Below are 17946 nucleotides of genomic sequence, written 5' to 3'. Positions count from 1 at the left end.
GGGGAGTTTCTTGCCTTTTGGGAGGTCTGAGGTCTTCTGCCAGGGTTCAGTAGGTGTTCTGTAGGAGTTGTTCCACATGTAGATGTATTTCTGATGTATTTTTGAGGAGGTAGGTGATCTCCGTGTCTTACTCCTCTGCCATCGTGAAGGTCCTCTCAAAATATTTCCTATTATTTGGCCCTTTAGGGAGAATCATGCTGACTCTTGCTTTTTATCTAAGTCTTTTGTAGACAGATCATGTTCAAGTTATGGTGGAGGTTTATGTGGTTGGTATTTTTGTGTTTAATTTTCCATTCTGCTTCATTCTAAGAAAGAAAACTTGAAATCATTTTGAGTGTTAGTTTCCAGCTTTCTCATCAAAAGTAGGTATAATACCACCTTACAGGGTTGCTATGAGGAGTCAATGAGAAATGTAAATAAAATCCTTACCAGAGTGCCTGGAATCCCGGAGGAATTTAAGTGGTGGGGAGATATAATCAGGGAAAGTCTAGGTGTCTTTTTGGGTGATTTAGGATGGCATGTTTTTAGAGATTCTGATTTGTCCATAGAGCTGGCTGTGGAAGCCTAGTGTATCCAGGTTCTTAATATAACATTGCTGATTAACTTCCCTCCATCTTTTTCTTCCTCCCTCCTTTCCTGTGTCCCTCTTTCCCTTTCTCTTTCCCCTCCTCCTGCTGACCTTTGTATGTTGCAGGAAAAATGGGGTGTGAGAGCTTGGTCATGTCCCAGCTCTTGGGTGAGTACCTGGGCTGGGCCACCAAGTGAGAGTCCTTGACTTTGTGCAGGAAAAAGTTCAAGAGCAAATGAGCCATAGTAAAATGAAAGCAGGTTTATTTAGAGAGAGACACACTCCATCTTAGAAGGTGAAAGGTGGCCTCAGGACATGGAGTCCTCTTGAAAAGTGAGTGGTGCTGGGCTGTGGTGGGTGGTTAGTTTTTATGGGCTGGGTAATTTTGTATGCTAATGAGTGGGAGGAATATTCTAATTTCCAGGAATTGGGACACCACCTACTTTTTGGCCTTTTACAATTGGCCTGGGAACTCTCATGGCACCTGTGGGTGTGTCATTTAGCATATGCTAATATATTACAATGAGTGCATAATGAGGCTCAAGATATACTGGAAGTCAAATCTTCTGCTATCTTGGGCCTAGTAGGTTCTAGTCAGTTTTGGTCATATCCTTCTTAATGGTTGTGTAATTCTTTTAATGGTTGTGCCCTGCCCCCTTTCCTTCCTGTCTCAATACCTTTCTCTCCTCTGTTTCCTTTTTGGTATATGTAAGCATTGGTACTAAATTTAGTTGGTCAGTAGAGACTTGTAGAGAGTATGCAGAGAACCTAACACATAGAGGATTTTCCATTATTCTTAGTTCCATTCTCCAGGAAAAAAGAGGAACTCTATCATGTTGTGATCTCCCTCCCTGCCCTCTTTATTCTTATGTGATAATGTGTATTAGCAGCTATGTAGGTATATGTAAAATCCATTCCTACCACAGCAAATTTTAGGGCAGATCTTCAGTTTTGTCTTACCCCATGATGCCAAGGACTCACTTTTAGACAAGCATGGTTTTCTTCTAGAAGACAGGACAGGTAGATGATAGCTAAATTCTCCCTAACATTTTGAAGGAAACTTGAAGATCTAGTGATGATAAAATTGACCCTAGCAGTCTTACACTGCAAGCACTCACTTAGTTGTTTTCTTGTTTCATGAAAACATAAATTTAAATTTACTTGACAGGTATTTTTAGAAGATTAATTTGAAAACTGAGACCTAACCCTTTCAAGTTATTCTAAAACAACATTAATATAAATGAGAGCAAGGAAAAAGAATCTTAGAATATTTTTTGTTTGCATTATTATTATTTTATGGTTGCATTAATTTTGTAGGTGTCACAAGAAAACATATGGAAAAGAGATGTTAGTTATAGCATTAGCAGACCCATAGATAATAGTTAACAGTTATCCACATTTCTTAAGGTTTTAGGCCCCCTCATTTGAAAATGTTTTTATCTGTAGTGAATTTAATTCTATTTTTAATTCAACTTAATTCTTTTGTTTGTGGTTTAAAAAGGAGTTAAAATCAGTGAGAATTTCTCAATGAATGTTCCTACCTTTTTAAAGCTACTGACTGACCTAAATTTAGTTCCAGTGCTTAGATACATCAGAAAGGAAACAGAGGAGAGAAGGGTATGAAGATCAGTAGGAAGAGAGGAAAGAGAAAGGGAAAGAGGGACACAGGAAAGGAGGGAGGAAGAAAAGGATGGAGGGAAGTTAATCAGCAATGTTATATTAAGAAACTGGATAAACTAGGCTTCCACAGCCAGCTCTGTGGACAAATCAGAATCTCTAAAAACATGCCATCCTAAATCACCCAAATAGACACCTAGACTCTCCCTGATTATATCTCCCCACCACTTGAATTCCTCTGGGGTGCCAGGCACTCTGGTAAGGATTTTATTTACATTTCTCATTGACTCCTCATAGCAACCCTGTAAGGTGGTATTATACCTACTTTTGATGAGAAAGGTGGAAACTAACACTACAAATGATTTTTTTTAAGTATTAAACCCAAATTTTATATATCACCATTCCATTAAAGGTAATGTGTCCTTCCTCCTTTCTCATTTATTTTACAGTAAGCTGAGATTTTTGGTAGAGGGAGATATTAATCCCAATCCTCTGTGAGTCACACAGGGACATTAAATGATTTTTTTAGAATTGCAGTTTGAGTCACTGTAAAGTTAGGGACATAAATTTGAATGTACCTTGTTTTGTCTATTTATAGGAACCAGACAGTGGGGTTTAACAAGTGATTTTGTGTCTGGAAATAGGTAGATAACGTGGAAGATGAGAGATTGTTTAGTTTAAAAAATTTTTTTTTGAGAGGTTAAGAGTTTTATCTTGCCAGGATACAGGGAGAGAGGGCGGAGAGTTGTATGTCTTGGGGAAACATAACTCAAAGGCATATAGTTAGTATTAGCATTCTGTTTGCTTGTATATGAGAAAAACCAATAGCATTGAGAAAGAAGAGAGAGCAGGGGGTGGTGGGGGGAGAAGGAAAAAAGACATATTTGGGAATAGTGAATTTTGTTTGTTTTTCTTTGTTAACCTGCTGATGAACTGTCAGCTCGTGAAGAGATCAGTCGGGATATTCTGCCCTTGGGCAGCTGGGTGGATCATCAAGGAAAACAGTTTTAGTTGTTTATGAATTCTCTGGAAGACTTCGGGTTTTTAACAGTGACTGGCACGTAAGAGGTTGTCTCTGTACTATGTCTGCTGCCATCCTCGTTAGCATTTCCATGCCAGATTTGCATCAGCATTTCTCACTTGCTTTAATTATGGTCTTGTTTCTATGCTTTTTCCCTTCATTTTGTATTCTTTGGTGTGTTAGATGGTCTTTCCAAAAGTTAGTGCTCCTTCTTGCTGGGGTTATGTTTGCTGTTGTAAACCATTATTTTAACATTGTGTGCAAGTAGTTTGTTAGTTTTCAGATCAAAAGGTTTTAGTCTGTTTGTGAGTGTATGGGAGATCTGAACCACAATGTTTAAAGTGGATGCAGTGGATTTCTTTAGTCAGTTATCTAGAAGAGATTAGTAAACCAACAAACGATATTTACCCTGAGCAGTTTATGTTCTTTTACCTTACTGTTGCTTTGAAAGTTTATGTTATGATTTTGGAGTATTTTGCAAATTGTCTTTTCTGTAGTCAGACCTGCTGTTTCTGTGCACTTTATCTTTGATGAAGGGTGGGGAAAAGTCTGACGGTAAATTCTGTTTTCTTACAGTCAAAGGCCGTTGGTTTGCTAGATGTGGATGTGTATGGCCCTTCTATTCCGAAGATGATGAATCTGAAAGGAGATCCAGAATTATCACAGAGTAAGTGAAGAAGAGAGAAGCAGTATGACAACAGTTACACTTCTGTTTAGTGCCTGCGGAGTGTCAGGCATTGTGTCACGCACCATGTGTACCTTATACACACTATAATATAATTACGAAATCAGATGTGGGGCCAGACTGTCTGGGTTTAAATTCTAACTCTGTCACTGATTAACTGTGTCGCTTTGAATGAATTGTTCAGCCTCTTCGTGCCTCAACACCCCCACGTGTACATAGCGTTAACAGTTGTACTTACCAGACAGAATTGCTGTACATAATCGCTCAATTACAAAGTTGCCGTAAGTGTAGTGCATTCAAAGCACAGTGCTTGGCACACCACAAGTGGTCAGATTCAGCTCATCATCCTCTCTGTATATAAAAATGTGTGAATGTATGGGGGTGTTTGAATAGAAAGTATCTAATATATTTGTGTTAGAAGAGCTGAAAATTATTTTCTCTAATCAGATATTTGTTATATTTGTCTTAAAGTGTTTTTGAAAAAACCATAGAACTTTAATTTCTCTCCCCAGCCTTCACTGCCATCAATAGGACAGAGTAATTTTTTGAGTACATCTTTAATATTTATTTAATATTATTTATAATTAACATAAATAATATATTACTTTATATTTATATATTTAATATATATATTTTATGCATATTTTTATATATTTAATATTATATATAAATATATATTATATAAAATATATAAAAAACTAAATATATATATTTAATATTAATATAAATTAATATTTATATTGATATTATTTAATATTAATATACTAAATCTTTAATATTTTGAGTAAATCTTTAATATTACAAGATTATTTAATAATCTTGTTATATTTTCTTACAAAGCTATTAAATATAAAGCTTTAAGAACAAGGAAATTCTATGATCAAAAAATGAAAAATTGGAACAACTGGTAACTCTTCTTGAAAAATAGTTTTCAGTGAAATTAGTTTATTAAAATTTATTTCTAATTATAGTAAGAGTATAAAATTGAATAATTTCTTTTGTTTCTTATTAGACCTTTTATTGTCCATGAATCTAGGACAAAATGCCTGTATTTAATGCAGGGTATTTATTGGATTTTCTGTGTACATAATATAAGTTTTTTCTTTTTTATCATTGTCATTAAAAGTTAGGTAATTAGACATTGTCTGCTATTTAAGGTGCTTTTGTTTGTGCTGTAGTTGTTGAAATCAGTTACGTTAAGTTCTGAATAACCATTTATCAGATAATAAGGATTCTCCCTATCACTTTGAAGGAAACTTGAGGCTCTAGTGATGATAAAATTGACCCTAGCAGTCCTACATTACAAGCACCCACTTAGTTGTTTTCTTGTTTCGTTATAATATAAACTTAAGGAAGCTAAGTTATTCTAGTTTCTTTGTTCTTTGCCCTTTTAGTGGAGTGTATACTTAGTTTGCAATATGTGCCGTGAGCCAAAATGTCAAACTTATATAAAGGAGTAATGAATTTGTGTACTTTAAATGATAGACTTGTTATATCTATCTCTTGATTAAAGTAATGTGAAAACTAGTGCATGTAGCACGAGTGATAGCAAAATGGAGCCCTTGGTGTCAGTTTTTTCTTAAGTAGTCTGTTCAGTCTATGCCAATGTAAATACTTGAAGTGAACTTTGATGTCTTTCTTCTTGTTTTACAGAAGCTGTAATCTTAAATTTGATGTTTGCAAATTGGCTGCCATTAAATAGGCTTTCTGGTAAAAATGAGCTACTGGAAATCTTGGAAAGCCTGAAAATAGTACTTTTTTGTGTGTTGACAAGCTGATCTTAAGTCCCCCAAGAAATAAACTGAACGATTAAGGCATTCACTTAAAAGAATGTGGATTCTTGAAAGCCCATCTTTTAAATTGGTTTTTGAATCTTAGATAAACCAGCCACCATTATACTAATTGGCATCATTTTGACATTTTTACATTTTTGTCAAGTTAATTTATCCTGTATTACTCTCTATTATAGAAAACACAATGCACCGTGGAATTATCTAATTAACAATAAGAAAAAAGATTTGTTTTCAGCAGTTCAGATTTTGCAGAGATAGAATGGGTGAGCAGAATCTTAGCTTTATAAATGTTCCTCTGTTCCTGGACTTAGCTAGACAACCATAGGCGCAGTGGGACTTCAGGATTGTCTTTTTGTCTTCATTATTTAAGCAGACATATGGTAATGTAGTTTTGGTCAACTTGTTCATTTTAAAACTCCATGTTAAGGTTGACAGATTCATTCTCTTATATATTTTTTCTTTTTGAGGAGACTATAGAGAAACCACATTTCTTGTACTTACGATATTTTAGCCTGATTACCAAGTGAAATTTTACATATGATTCTAGAGAAGTGAATTCAGTAATTGAAGAAAAATTTAAGTTTGTAATAGTTTTGGATTTCTTAGGTTGGGAATATTTCTATCAGCTTAAAATGACAATAGTGTTTTGTCTATGTTAGTATGCAAAATTATGGTAATGGAACGTCTAGCCAGTTTGTAGAAAGAGTATTGTACAGAAACCTCAACAGGTTGACATTATAGTGGCTGCAAGTGAACAGTTGCTTTGGGAACCTAATGGAATTTAGAATAAAATCCATGTGTAGTTTGAGAAATTATCATCTAAGTGTGGATTAACTTTTTTTTTTTAAAGAACAAATACCAGTCATTTTTGTCTTTTTTAACTTTCTAAATAACATAATATGCAGATTTCATATTACAGTATAGCCAAAGTACAGTCCTAGAAATTATTGACTAGAAAGGTTTTAAACTGAAATTGCGAGTGAATATTAAGTGGTGGTTGCACATAGAAATGTATTGTTAATTCATTAATGTAATATTCTTTTTTGTTGAGGATTTTTCACTAAGTTTTCTCAAGTGACTTTTACTGGTAGGAATCTGCTTTCTTTCACAGTTTTGTGATGATAAATCACCTTCAGAATTCTTGTGAATTTTTTACTACTTAGTTTTACTAAAGAATGTCTTTTAGCGTACTTAGCTAATAAAGTAGGAAAATGTTAAGGCCTGTGGAGAGAGGTTACTAAAATTGAAATGTCAAGTAATTTTATTGAGGATGACACAGTGATCATTAATGATTGACTATGAGAATTTTTTTTGAGTAGGATTCACTTTTCTTTTGTTGTGGGCTAGAAATTTTGCACTCATGTCACAGTATTCTGCTCTCTCTGTCCTAAGGTATTAAGCATTTTCCAAGTTTAGGATTGAATGTGTGTATGGGCTTATGAGACAGAGAAAATGTGGAAAATCAGCTTGGGCAAATGACCTTTAATAATAGCACTCATCTCCGGTAAGAACTACCAGGAAGTGACTAAGATTTCTTTAAGATAATTTAAGCGCATAAAGAATGAGAGTGAATTCTACTCATTCCTGAAATTACCTTGTTTCCTTCCAAGGCAGAGAGTTAGGGGTTTACTGAAGTTATTGACATAGATGATTAAATTCTGATCCAGTGGTTGGAGCTCCCAAAGCTTCTCATTTATAATTTGCTTCTTCTGGTCATTGTCTTGTGGACCCTTGGGTTTCATCTGACGCTAGAGTTCCTCTGATTATCTTTGGGAAAGATTCTGGGATGTATTCCATAATCACAGTGTTATAGAAATGACTTTTTTCTTGCTGGCTTCCTGGATTTTGTTTACAACCTCTTTTATACCTAGAATATTAAGGCAAAGTGTAAATCAGGGTTGAGGGATCCTTAAAAAGTTGTTTTGGTTTGTTCTGGCTTTAGGCACTTTTATCTTTAAAATATCTCAGAGATGAGATCTATGTTCTTTGAAGAATCCTATCACCCTACTTTATCAGACAAAAGTCCATCCTTTGCTTGGCTTATTGTTTCTTGCACAGGTCACTGAATAGGCTGAACTAAATACCTTTTTAGTATGGTAAAACCCTTTTCCTTTTTTCTTTGACAGTCCTGAGCTGAAGAATAGGCAGCCTCTTTTTGGAATTCTACTTGCTCTGCTGCAAACCGTCTTAGCCAGGGGCTGCAGCAGATGAAGTCATTGAAGAATGCTTTATTTATCTACAGAACAACTAAGTGTATTTTAGTAGCTATTGCCTGTTAATTTTTGTTTTCTTTCACAGGATGGCAGCAAATGGTGTTGACTGGATGTATCTGTGTATATGTCAAATAGTCCTTACATCTTTGAGTTTCTGATTAGCACCTGCCCCACGACAAGATTGGTGTCCTTTTATGCCTCCTTCACTTTTTGAGTTATATCAGAGGGCTGCCCTTAAGATGTGTAGATTAATAGGAGGGTACATTTGTAATGTGGCTATATCTTTTAAGGCTATTTATACTTCATATTATCTTTTCCAGTCTAATCCCAGACTGGAAAAAATGTTTGTTTGTTTTTTTTCTTATTTCCTAATCTTTTGATCATTTTTAATGTTTCTCAACATTATCAGCACATTTTCAATATCTTCTCTCAGATGAGAAAAATTAAAAGAAACTTACTACTGTTAGGTATTGTGAGGGGAGATAGCTTGCAATTTTATTTATAATATTCTATTTTTACTTAGTAGTCTCTGAAATTTTTGCATTTTAAAATAGAACCCATCATTGCTGATTCATAGTTACAGGAATATTTTAATAAAACATATGCTGCTTCCTCCCCCCCTTTTTTTTTTCTTTTTGGGTTAAACAGGAAAGTAAAGCATTTAAAAAGGAAAGTAGTTCGGTGAAAGCAGGATGTAAAATGACTTTTGAAGGTGGAAGATTTGGGAAATATTCATCTGTGAATTGGGAACTCCATGGGAAAAGGCAAGAGGTCATTAATAATGAAATTATACTAAGAGGCATGAAAAGTTTTGATGGTCTAGATTTGGTGAGGCTAGCAAGAGAGAAGAGAAATTAGACACACTACCAAAAGAAAAAAGCGATGAAATAAGGCATCTTTTTCACTTTCCTTTTGGACTTCTATTCTAGATTTTGTCTATGTGGTATGCATTTATACAGGGTAATGGATTGAAATTACATCTTGTTCATCAAGATTGGATAGATTTTGTACACCCATGTTTATAGCAGCATTCTTCACAGTAGCTAAAATGTGGAAGCTACCCACGTGTCTATCAGTGGATGAATAGTTAAACAAAATATGGTATATACATACAATGTAGTATTATTCAGCCTTAAAAAGGTAATTCTGACATAGGCTGCAACATGGATGAACCATGAGGATGTTATGCTAAGTGAAATAAAGCCAGTCACAAAAAGAGAAATACTGTATGATTTCCCTTATATGAGGTACTTAGAGTAGTCAACTTCATAAAGACAGAAAGTAGAATGGTAGTTGCCAGGAGCTTGGGGGAGGGGGAAATGGGGAGTTATTGTTTGATAGGTATAGAATTTCAGTTTTATAAGATGAAAAGAGTTATGGAGAGGGATGGTGGTGATGGTTGGGCAACATTATATTTAATACCACTGAACTGTACACTTAATAATTAAGATGGTAAATTTTATGTTATGTATGTTTTACCACAATTTTAAAAAATGGGAAAAAAATTGGGAAGATTTGTTCTGGCAATATTATCAGTACTGGACATAACAATACAGGGTTTCTTCAATAAGTGTCTGTGGTATCGACCCAGTGAATCAATCTGTTCTTTAAAAGAGCAATCATTACAGAACTGGGAGAAAATACAATAGTGATGTTTCATTGGGAGACTTAACAAGCTTAGCTATAAACCTCTGATTTTCAGTTTGGAAACTTCACTAGCCTACAAGTTGTTAGGAATTGTAGCCCAAAGTTACATTTTCATGTCACGAAAAGTGATAGAGCTTATTATATTCAAAATTCTTAATGTTATTGTTACCTATATTACCATTTGTAACATTACCAATGTTATAAAGCTCTCTGTGATCTGGTTTCTGCCTTCTCTCTACTTCTACAGGCTCAATTCCAATAAGTTGCCTTGTTGTTTAGTGAACACCAGTCACAGTGGCCTCTGTTGCTCAAAAATGCCACGCTCCGTGCTGAGGACCCTCGTGTGTTTTATTTTCTCTGCCTGAGACACCTTTCATCTCTGTTGTCTTCCACCCCTGCCCCACAACAAGTTTCTACTATCAGGTCTCAGTTTTAATGTTTCTTCTTCCATGACTCCTTCTCTGACTCATCACTCTCCTTATTGCAATTGCAAGGGTAGTTTTTGAATTATCTGGCTTAATTTTTAATTTATTTATTTTTAGAAATTTATTATTTATTTATTTATTTAGGGCTGGGTTGGGTCTTTGTTGCTGTGCGCGGGCTTTCTCTAGCTGCTGCGAGCAGGGACTACTCTTCATTGCGGTGTGCGGGCTTCTTATTGCGGTGGCTTCTCTTATTGTGGAGCATGGGCTCTCGGTGTGTGGGCTTCAGTAGTTGTGGCATGTGGGCTCAGTAGTTGTGGCTCACAGGCTCTAGAGCGCAGGCTCAGTAGTTGTGGTGTACGGGCTTCATTGCTCGGCAGCATGTGGGATCTTCCCAGACCAGGGCTCGAACCTGTATCCCCTGCGTTGGCAGGCGGATTCTTAACCACTGCGCCACCAGGGAAGTCCCCTGTTTAATTTTTTAAATCTCCTCTACTAGGCAATACAACATGCACAGAGCAGAGGCTTTCTGGCTTGGTTTGTTTCGCTTATGCTTGGTTATATAGTAGATGCTCAGTAAATCTTACTTGTTTAGGTGAAGAAGTTTCCTGCTAAATTTATTGTACATTAACTGCATATTTTAGTTTCTGCTTTGGGTATATTAGTAACTTAATTTGCAATCATAATATATATTTTTTAATGAACAATATGGACAGTTTTAAGATATTATCTTAGCAGTTAATCATTGTGATATATGAGTGGCTGTCTTATACTACTTTTTTCCATTTTTAGGGAAAGAGAAAGAACCTATATGGTTAAGGCATTTGACTTTTGAGAATTATGTTACGTGGAGTGAAATGGTTGCTCACATTGTTTCAGTGTGGTAGGACAGTGCCAGTCTTGCCTCACATTTTAGTTTTGATATGTTGAGTACAGATCTGCTTACTCATAAGGGGTAGAGTCTTGTGGGGCCTGAATTTGGGCCATGATGGAAAGGACAGTGTCCAGAATGCCAGCTCTAAGACTAAGAACAACCTGAAAAAAGAGAAGGAACTAGTGTCTCAGCGTACACCATCATTCTTTTCCTCAGACCATCCACATTGCCAGGCTAAAATAATGCATGGACAGAGATTATTATTTGAGTGTATTAATGTAAAGATCTTATTTGAGACTGTTTATTCTGGAGATTGGTAATTGTAATAGGTGTGGAGAAATGGTGAGTGAGGAAGCAGTGATGGTAGGTTTTGATTTTATTCTGCTGTCTCTGAGGTCTTTCAGTTAAGGAAAAGAAAGCAGAAATAGCAGCTTGCGGTTTAATGGGCTTTGGGATCTCCCTTGCAGTGTAAAAACCACAAACTTTTCTTGAAGTGATGGAATGTCTTAAACGGGGTTCCCCAGAAAGCAGAGCCCTGTAGAGTAATAATTTATTAGGGAGTACGGAACTGGACTGAGGAAGGAGAAAGGGAGGGAGAGCCAATATGAAAATGTGCTATCTAGCTGGCTGTCGCTAACCGTGACAGCTTGCTTGATTGCATGGGATTGTGTAGACTCCATCTCAAGACAGTCTATCTGGGAGAAGAGGGGAACAATTTATCTAATGTTATCCATCTTCCAGTGACCAAAGGCTCACCTCAGGAGTATTAATTCACCTGCATTTCTGAGCTCTGTATGAGTAAGTCCTGGCAGAGACCTATGGTGTCTGGCGATGTCTTGTCCTTCAACACAAAAGTTTTGGGGTGGCAGGTGAGAGGCACACAGTGTATAGGCCTGAAGGAAGGTACTGTCAGATAGTTCCTCTGTGACACTGGTCAGAGTCCAAGCAGAGCTGGTTGCCATAGTGCTGGCTGGAATGAGAGATGAGTGAGGCTAAGAGGACCTGGGGTGATGCATGTGGGGCTTCTAAAAATTGGGGATGGAGGCGGAAAGCTGAGTATCAAAGTCTAGATCTGAAAATTTGGCTTCTTTATGCTTAGGGTTTATGGGGGACATGTAATGCTGGTTTGTTTTAAGCATAGTAGTATTACGGGGATTGGTATTCTATTAGAAGGGCTAATAGGGCTAAGTTTTAACTCTTGGTTATAAGATAAAGATAGATCCAGCTGTAAGCCACTTTCTTATTTCAAACAAACAGTTGCACAATTTGATACTGTGTGTTGTACACTTGATCCAGAAGCCTCACGTAAGCAAGAATGTTCTGTCAGATTGGACAAGAACAGAAACTAAAAATTGAGATACCAGTCTTAGTCATCAGGAGGATGTGAGTTCAGATGGCTCCGTTTGAATATTTTAGTGGGCACCATAGTCATTAGAGGAACAGTTGGGTTTTTTTTCTTATCACAGATCCTGTGGCTAAAAAAGCATACACACGCACATATCTGTATACATATATATATTTAAGTAAAGCATCCCTAAAATTTTTGTTACTTGTAGCTTAACTAGCACTGGCTTAAAATAAAAATGTTTGCTCTTAAACTATGCTTATTTTAGACCTACTTTTAAAATTTGCAATTGTATCAAAAGTGAAATGTTGAAGGAGACATTATTTCCGTTCATTTAGCAAACATTTATTGGGTATCTTCTATGTAGTTAGTAGACATGAGAAATACTTGGTTCTTTGGCTATCGGCCCAGATAAGATTTGATCCTTGCTCTCAGGAGCTTAGAGTAAGACATTAGCTAGTGATCATAAGCATCATAAGCATAAGTAAATGCTGTTATAGAAGTATAAGCCCTTTTTTTGTGAACCCAGAGATGGTGACTCTAAAGTGGGAATTTAGGGAAAACTTCCTGGAGGAGGTGATTTTGAGCTAACTTTTGAAAAATGGATGAACCAGGAGTTCGTTGTAAGAAGGGGTTGAGGATTGAAGGTGAGAAGGACAGTCCAGGCAGAGGGACTATAATGTGTTAACAGAATGCAAGTTGTTTGGCATGGCAGAAGTGAAGAGTGTCCGTGGGTGAGTTGCAAGAATAAGCCAAAAAGGTAAGTCAGGGTACTATCATAAATTCCTTCTTGTGCTTGTTTGAGGAGCTGAAGTGCAATTCTAAGGCTATGAGAAGCTATCATGAATTTTAGGGGAGTGACACTGTCAGTTTTGAATTCTAGGATGATCACTTTGGCAGGATTGTGGAGGAACAGTAATAGGACTAGATGAGAGGTAGAGCCAATTAAGATGCTATTACATTGATCCAGGTGAGATGTAATGAGGCCTGATTTAAGTCTGTGTTAGAAATGGAGAGAGAGGGACCCAACTAAGGTATTAAAGAGATTGAATGAATAGGATTTGGTAATTCATTGAATATGAATGAGAAAAAGGCCTTTAGGATGGCTTCAGGATTTCTGGGTTGAGTGACTGGATAGATAGTTGCGTCACTCATCAAGATGGAACAGATAGGAAAAAGGAATAAATTTAAGGAAAACAGTGATGAGTTAAGGTTTATGTTGAATTTGATGTCCAAAGAGAGTTAGTCATCAGGTGATTGGAATGTGTTGAGAGTTAAGGAGAGAGGTTTGGGCTAGAGATACAGATCTGGGAGTTGGTGGTGTATATATATGGGTGATAGTTGAAGTTGTTAGTTTAGATCAGTGATTCTCAACCAGGAGTGATTTTGCCTCTCCACCCCCCCACCCCACTCCCCAGAGGCATTTGGCAATGACTAGAGACATTTTTGATTGTCACAACTGGGGGATCTAGTAGGTAGACACCAGAGATACTGCTAAATATCCTGTAATGTACAAGACATCCCCTCACAACAAATTATTATCTGGTCCAAAATGTCAGTTCTGCTGGAGTTGAGAAATCCTGATTTAGATAATGTAACGCAAAAGAGTTTTAGAGAGAGTCAAGTAGGGTATAGGACTGAGGATAGAATTTGGGGGAGATAACCTAAGGTGATCAGAGAAAAACTGAGAAGGAGTGGCCAGAGAAGTAGGAAGAAGACAAGGAAAAAACTGCACCCCGGAAACCAAGGGGGAGTTTTAGGGTGAAGTGGTCAACATTTTCAGAGAGGCTAAATAAGAATTAAAAATTATGTTTTAAATTTGACAGTATATCCAAGTTTTCAATTTACTAAACTACTATTTTGAAGACGTCCATGTACAACTTGTGTTGTGCTTCTTGAAGAAATATATTTTATAAAGTATTTATATTTGACCTTTGGGAAATCAGTCATTTGGGAATCATTTATTGAGTATGTCTATAATGGTACTGTGCTGTGCTCCAGGGAAAAAAGGATGAGTAAGACGTAAACTATTCTTGAGGAGCTCACAGTGGGAGTGATGGGAAATGTCAGCACACTAAGTACCGTATGAAGCAATGAACAGAGAACCATGCAAACAGAGAGGACCTTCTAATATTTCTGTGATGTAGTCCAGCCAACCCTGGATCCTGATAAGGCTTAAAAGAGCAAAAGACTTGGGCATATTAAAAAAATTAATGAAAAGATTATGTTTATCTTTTTTTTTTTTTTTTTTGTGGTATGTGGGCCTCTCACTGTTGTGGCCTCTCCCATTGTGGAGCACAGGCTCCAGACGCGCAGGCTCAGCAGCCATGGCTCACGGGCCTAGCCGCTCCGTGGCATGTGGGATCTTCCCGGACCGGGGCACGAACCCGTGTCCCCTGCATCGGCAGGCAGACTCTCAACCACTGCGCCACCAGGGAAGCCCCTATCTTTTTTATTTTCGTGTTAAAAAATGGACATTGAGACTATGGGTGATATCTTCTATCTGTCATAAGCAAAATACGTATGGGATGTTTCATTTATAAATCACAACATAATCTACCACCTTCTACTACCTCTACCCCAAAATAGCCCTTTATGTTTCAAATGTGCCTGAGGCTTGTCTCATTTCTGTAACCTTCCTCCTTCCTGTCTACCCACTTCTGTTTCTTTGTAATTCCAGGCAGAGATAGTAAATGGTAGCTGTAACAGAGGGCTGTGGGGACTTGGGGGTTTTCTGGAGAACCTGCTATTAAGACAGTGTGCTGTGGTGGGAAGATCTTGGGCTTTGGAGTCTCACTGACCCAACCGCCATTTCTGATGGCACCACTTACTGCTGTGTGTGCATGGGCAAGGTCTACAACTTTGAAGGCTGTATGAAAAATAAGTGAGATAATAAATTTAAAGGTTCTCAGTAAATGCTCACCCCCTTTCACCATTATTGCAAGTAGTCAGTAGCAACAGAGGATGCTTCAATTAAGATGATAGCATGCTCTGATGAAATTTTCAGTTAGATGGGGATAGCAAAAGAATTATTACAAGGGAGGCAGTAAGATATAGTTGTTACCATAGATTTTAGCGTCTGAGAGACTTGGAGTCAACTCCTGACTGCAAGCTATGTTATTACCTTTGTTTACTTTGAGCAAGTTGACTTAAACTCACCAAGACTTAGTTTATTTATACAATAAATGGGATTGGCTTTAGGAAGATAGTCAGCAAGGCCCACCTAAGTATTTGTGTCTTCTTTAATTGAAAGTGATTTTATTCAGCCTCAATTGTCATGAATATCTTGACACACTCTGCCCAGTTCAGGAGGTCCATCCATAGAAAAAAGACTAAAATATTTATTGTCTGGTTCTTTACAGAAAGAGTTTGCCAGTTCCTGTTATATGCAATTAAGTTACTTGGAATCAGTTTGATTCTTTTGAGGACAGCTTTTAAACTTCGAGTGGGTCCAGAGCAGCCTTTAATCTAGGGCTAGCTTACCCCAGAACTGCTATGATTCCTTTCAGAGGACTCTTACCATGTATTAGGAGATCTTCCCTCTCTGGTTGGTGGGAGCATAGAACCTGTTTCCAGCTGCATGTGATCTTTGGGAATTGCAGCTCTCTGCTGATTCTTTCCTCAGTCCCAGGGAATTTCCTCTCACTCACAGATGAATACCCAGCTAGAGACTCCTCAGGTCCCCTGTGCAGTTCTCTGTGTTGCTCTCTCCTCTCGGATACACTGCCCCGTAAATTCTCGCTGCCTTGGCTTCACCTGACTCAGAATAGTTCAGCAATGTTACTGGGCTTTGTTTGGATTCCCCCTTCCTGTGCTGCAACCTGGAAACTGCCTCTAGGGCAGTAAACTGGGGCAGTCGTAGGACTCATCTTCTTGTTTCCCTTCTTTCAAGGATTGTGGTCTTCCTGCCTGTGGTCCCGTGTCTGAACACGTAGTTTTATATGTTTCGGTCCAGTTTTCTAGTTTTTCAAAGTGTGCTGGTGTTGGTGGGGCAGGGGGGTGGAGTGCTACGGGAGGTAGTTACAGGGTAAATCCTGCTTTTTACTTTTTCATGGCCAGAAGCAAAGTTATGTTCATAGCTTTTCTTTTTTCTTCCTGTATACTCCCTAGGAAGTCAGATGAGTCCACAGTCTTTACAGTCACCTTTTTTTCATAGCAATTAAGTGCCGTGGCCATTTGTATTAGTCTGGGCTCTTCAGAGAAGCAGAACCAATAGGAGGTACAGATAGATAGATGGATAATAAGGAGTTAGTTTATGTGGTTAAGGAGGCTGAGAAGTCCCAGGATCTGCAGTCAGCACGCTGGAGACCCGGCAGAGCTGATGGTATATTCTTGTCCAAGTCGAAAGGTGTGAGAACCAGGAGAGCTGGTGGTGTAAATTCCAGTCTGAGTCTGGAGGCAGGAGAAGACTGATGTTCCAGCTTGAAGCCTGACAGGGAGGGTATATTCTCCCTTACTCTGCCTTTTTGTTCTGTTCAGGCCTTCAATGGATTGGATGAGGCCCACCTACACTGGGGAGGGTAATCTGCTTTACTCAGTCTATTGATTCAAATGTTAATCTCATCCAGAAACACCCTCACAGGCACACCCAGAATAATGTTAAACCAAATATCTGGGTACCCTGTGACTCAGTCAAATTGCCCTAAAATTAACCATCACACCACAGGATCTCCCAGTTTTGCCCTTCATCTGATTTGTATAATCATGAATCTTGATAACACTAAATGCATTCCCTTTGGTCCCATTTTCTCCTGCTATGGAGATTATTCCTGAGTTTCTAGAGTAATCTCAATCTTATTTCAAAGATCTATTTCCTGGGGTCACTTTCCAACAAAAATGCAGAAGCACTTTTCAAATTATTTGAGAGGGACTGTTTATAAATATGTGTAAGAAATGTGGGAAAACCCCAAGAGGTAGGATAATACCTGTTGATAACAGTTGAGCAGTTACCTCTAGGCCTGAAGAGGGGAGGGGAGGGAGCATATCAAACCTGTAAGGAGACAGTCCTTGTAGAGATGGCTGTCTTGGGAGGAGCAGTGACACTCGGTAGAGGCACCCAGCCAGCCCAAGATCACCCCACAGAGAGAAAACCAGGAAATGAAATACCCAAACCAACACCCCCCCACACACTTCCTCTTTCTGATCTGCTTTTGATGCAGTCCATAGAAGAACCCCTGGGTCAGAGAGAGGGTGAACTGGAGGGGCAAATGACAGATAATCAGCAAAGTCAGGGGAGCTGGGTTATAGTAACCACCTGGCCCCTCTCCCTCAGAAACAGAGGTGTTTCAAGATGCAAACCTAGGATTTGAAATGAGAAGAAATCCAACTTACAGATTGTCATCTTTCTGCCTTTCTGTATATATAGTCACTCCCAAGTTATTTCTTCTGTGTGCACTGGAGAATTGATGAAAGCAGGGAAGGAGAAATAATGTTAGATTACCTAATTTGATTAAGGGCATCAGCAGGTCTCTGTTATTTTACAGATAAGGAGGGTGATATAAAAAATTAATAAAGTTTGGGCTTCCCTGGTGGCGCAGTGGTTGAGAGTCCGCCTGCTGATGCAGGGGACACGGATTCGTGCCCTGGTCCGGGAAGATCCCACATGCCGCGGAACGGCTGGGCCTGTGAGCCATGGCCACTGAGCCTGCGCGTCTGGAGCCTGTGCTCCTCAACGAGAGAGAGGCCACAACAGTGAGAGGTCTGTGTACCGCCAAAAAAAAAAAAAAAAAAAAAAAATTAATAAAGTTTGCCCAGGGTAATA

General features: G+C 38.1%; 1 protein-coding gene across 5 annotated transcripts in view; it reads left to right on the top strand.

Moving 5' to 3' along the window:
• Positions 1-17946, top strand: part of NUBPL (NUBP iron-sulfur cluster assembly factor, mitochondrial) — a gene marked incomplete at its 5' end in the record, with an annotated part of 331565 nt that overhangs the window by 139464 nt on the left and 174155 nt on the right. For 4 of the 5 annotated variants that reach the window (XM_082853543.1, XM_082853541.1, XM_082853539.1 and 1 more), the window contains 2 exons: positions 695-736; positions 3783-3873. In XM_082853543.1, coding sequence (XP_082709669.1) covers positions 695-736; positions 3783-3873 — 133 coding nt within the window. The remainder of the gene's footprint in view (positions 1-694; positions 737-3782; positions 3874-17946) is intronic. The other variant, XM_082853540.1, reaches the window with a different exon arrangement.

This window comes from Leucopleurus acutus, assembly GCF_964270905.1.
Source record: "Leucopleurus acutus genome assembly, chromosome: 1".
NCBI classification, from domain to species: Eukaryota; Metazoa; Chordata; class Mammalia; order Artiodactyla; family Delphinidae; genus Leucopleurus; species Leucopleurus acutus.
The sequence above is the reverse complement of the archived record's forward strand: the minus strand, read 5'-3'. Positions and strand labels throughout refer to the sequence as shown.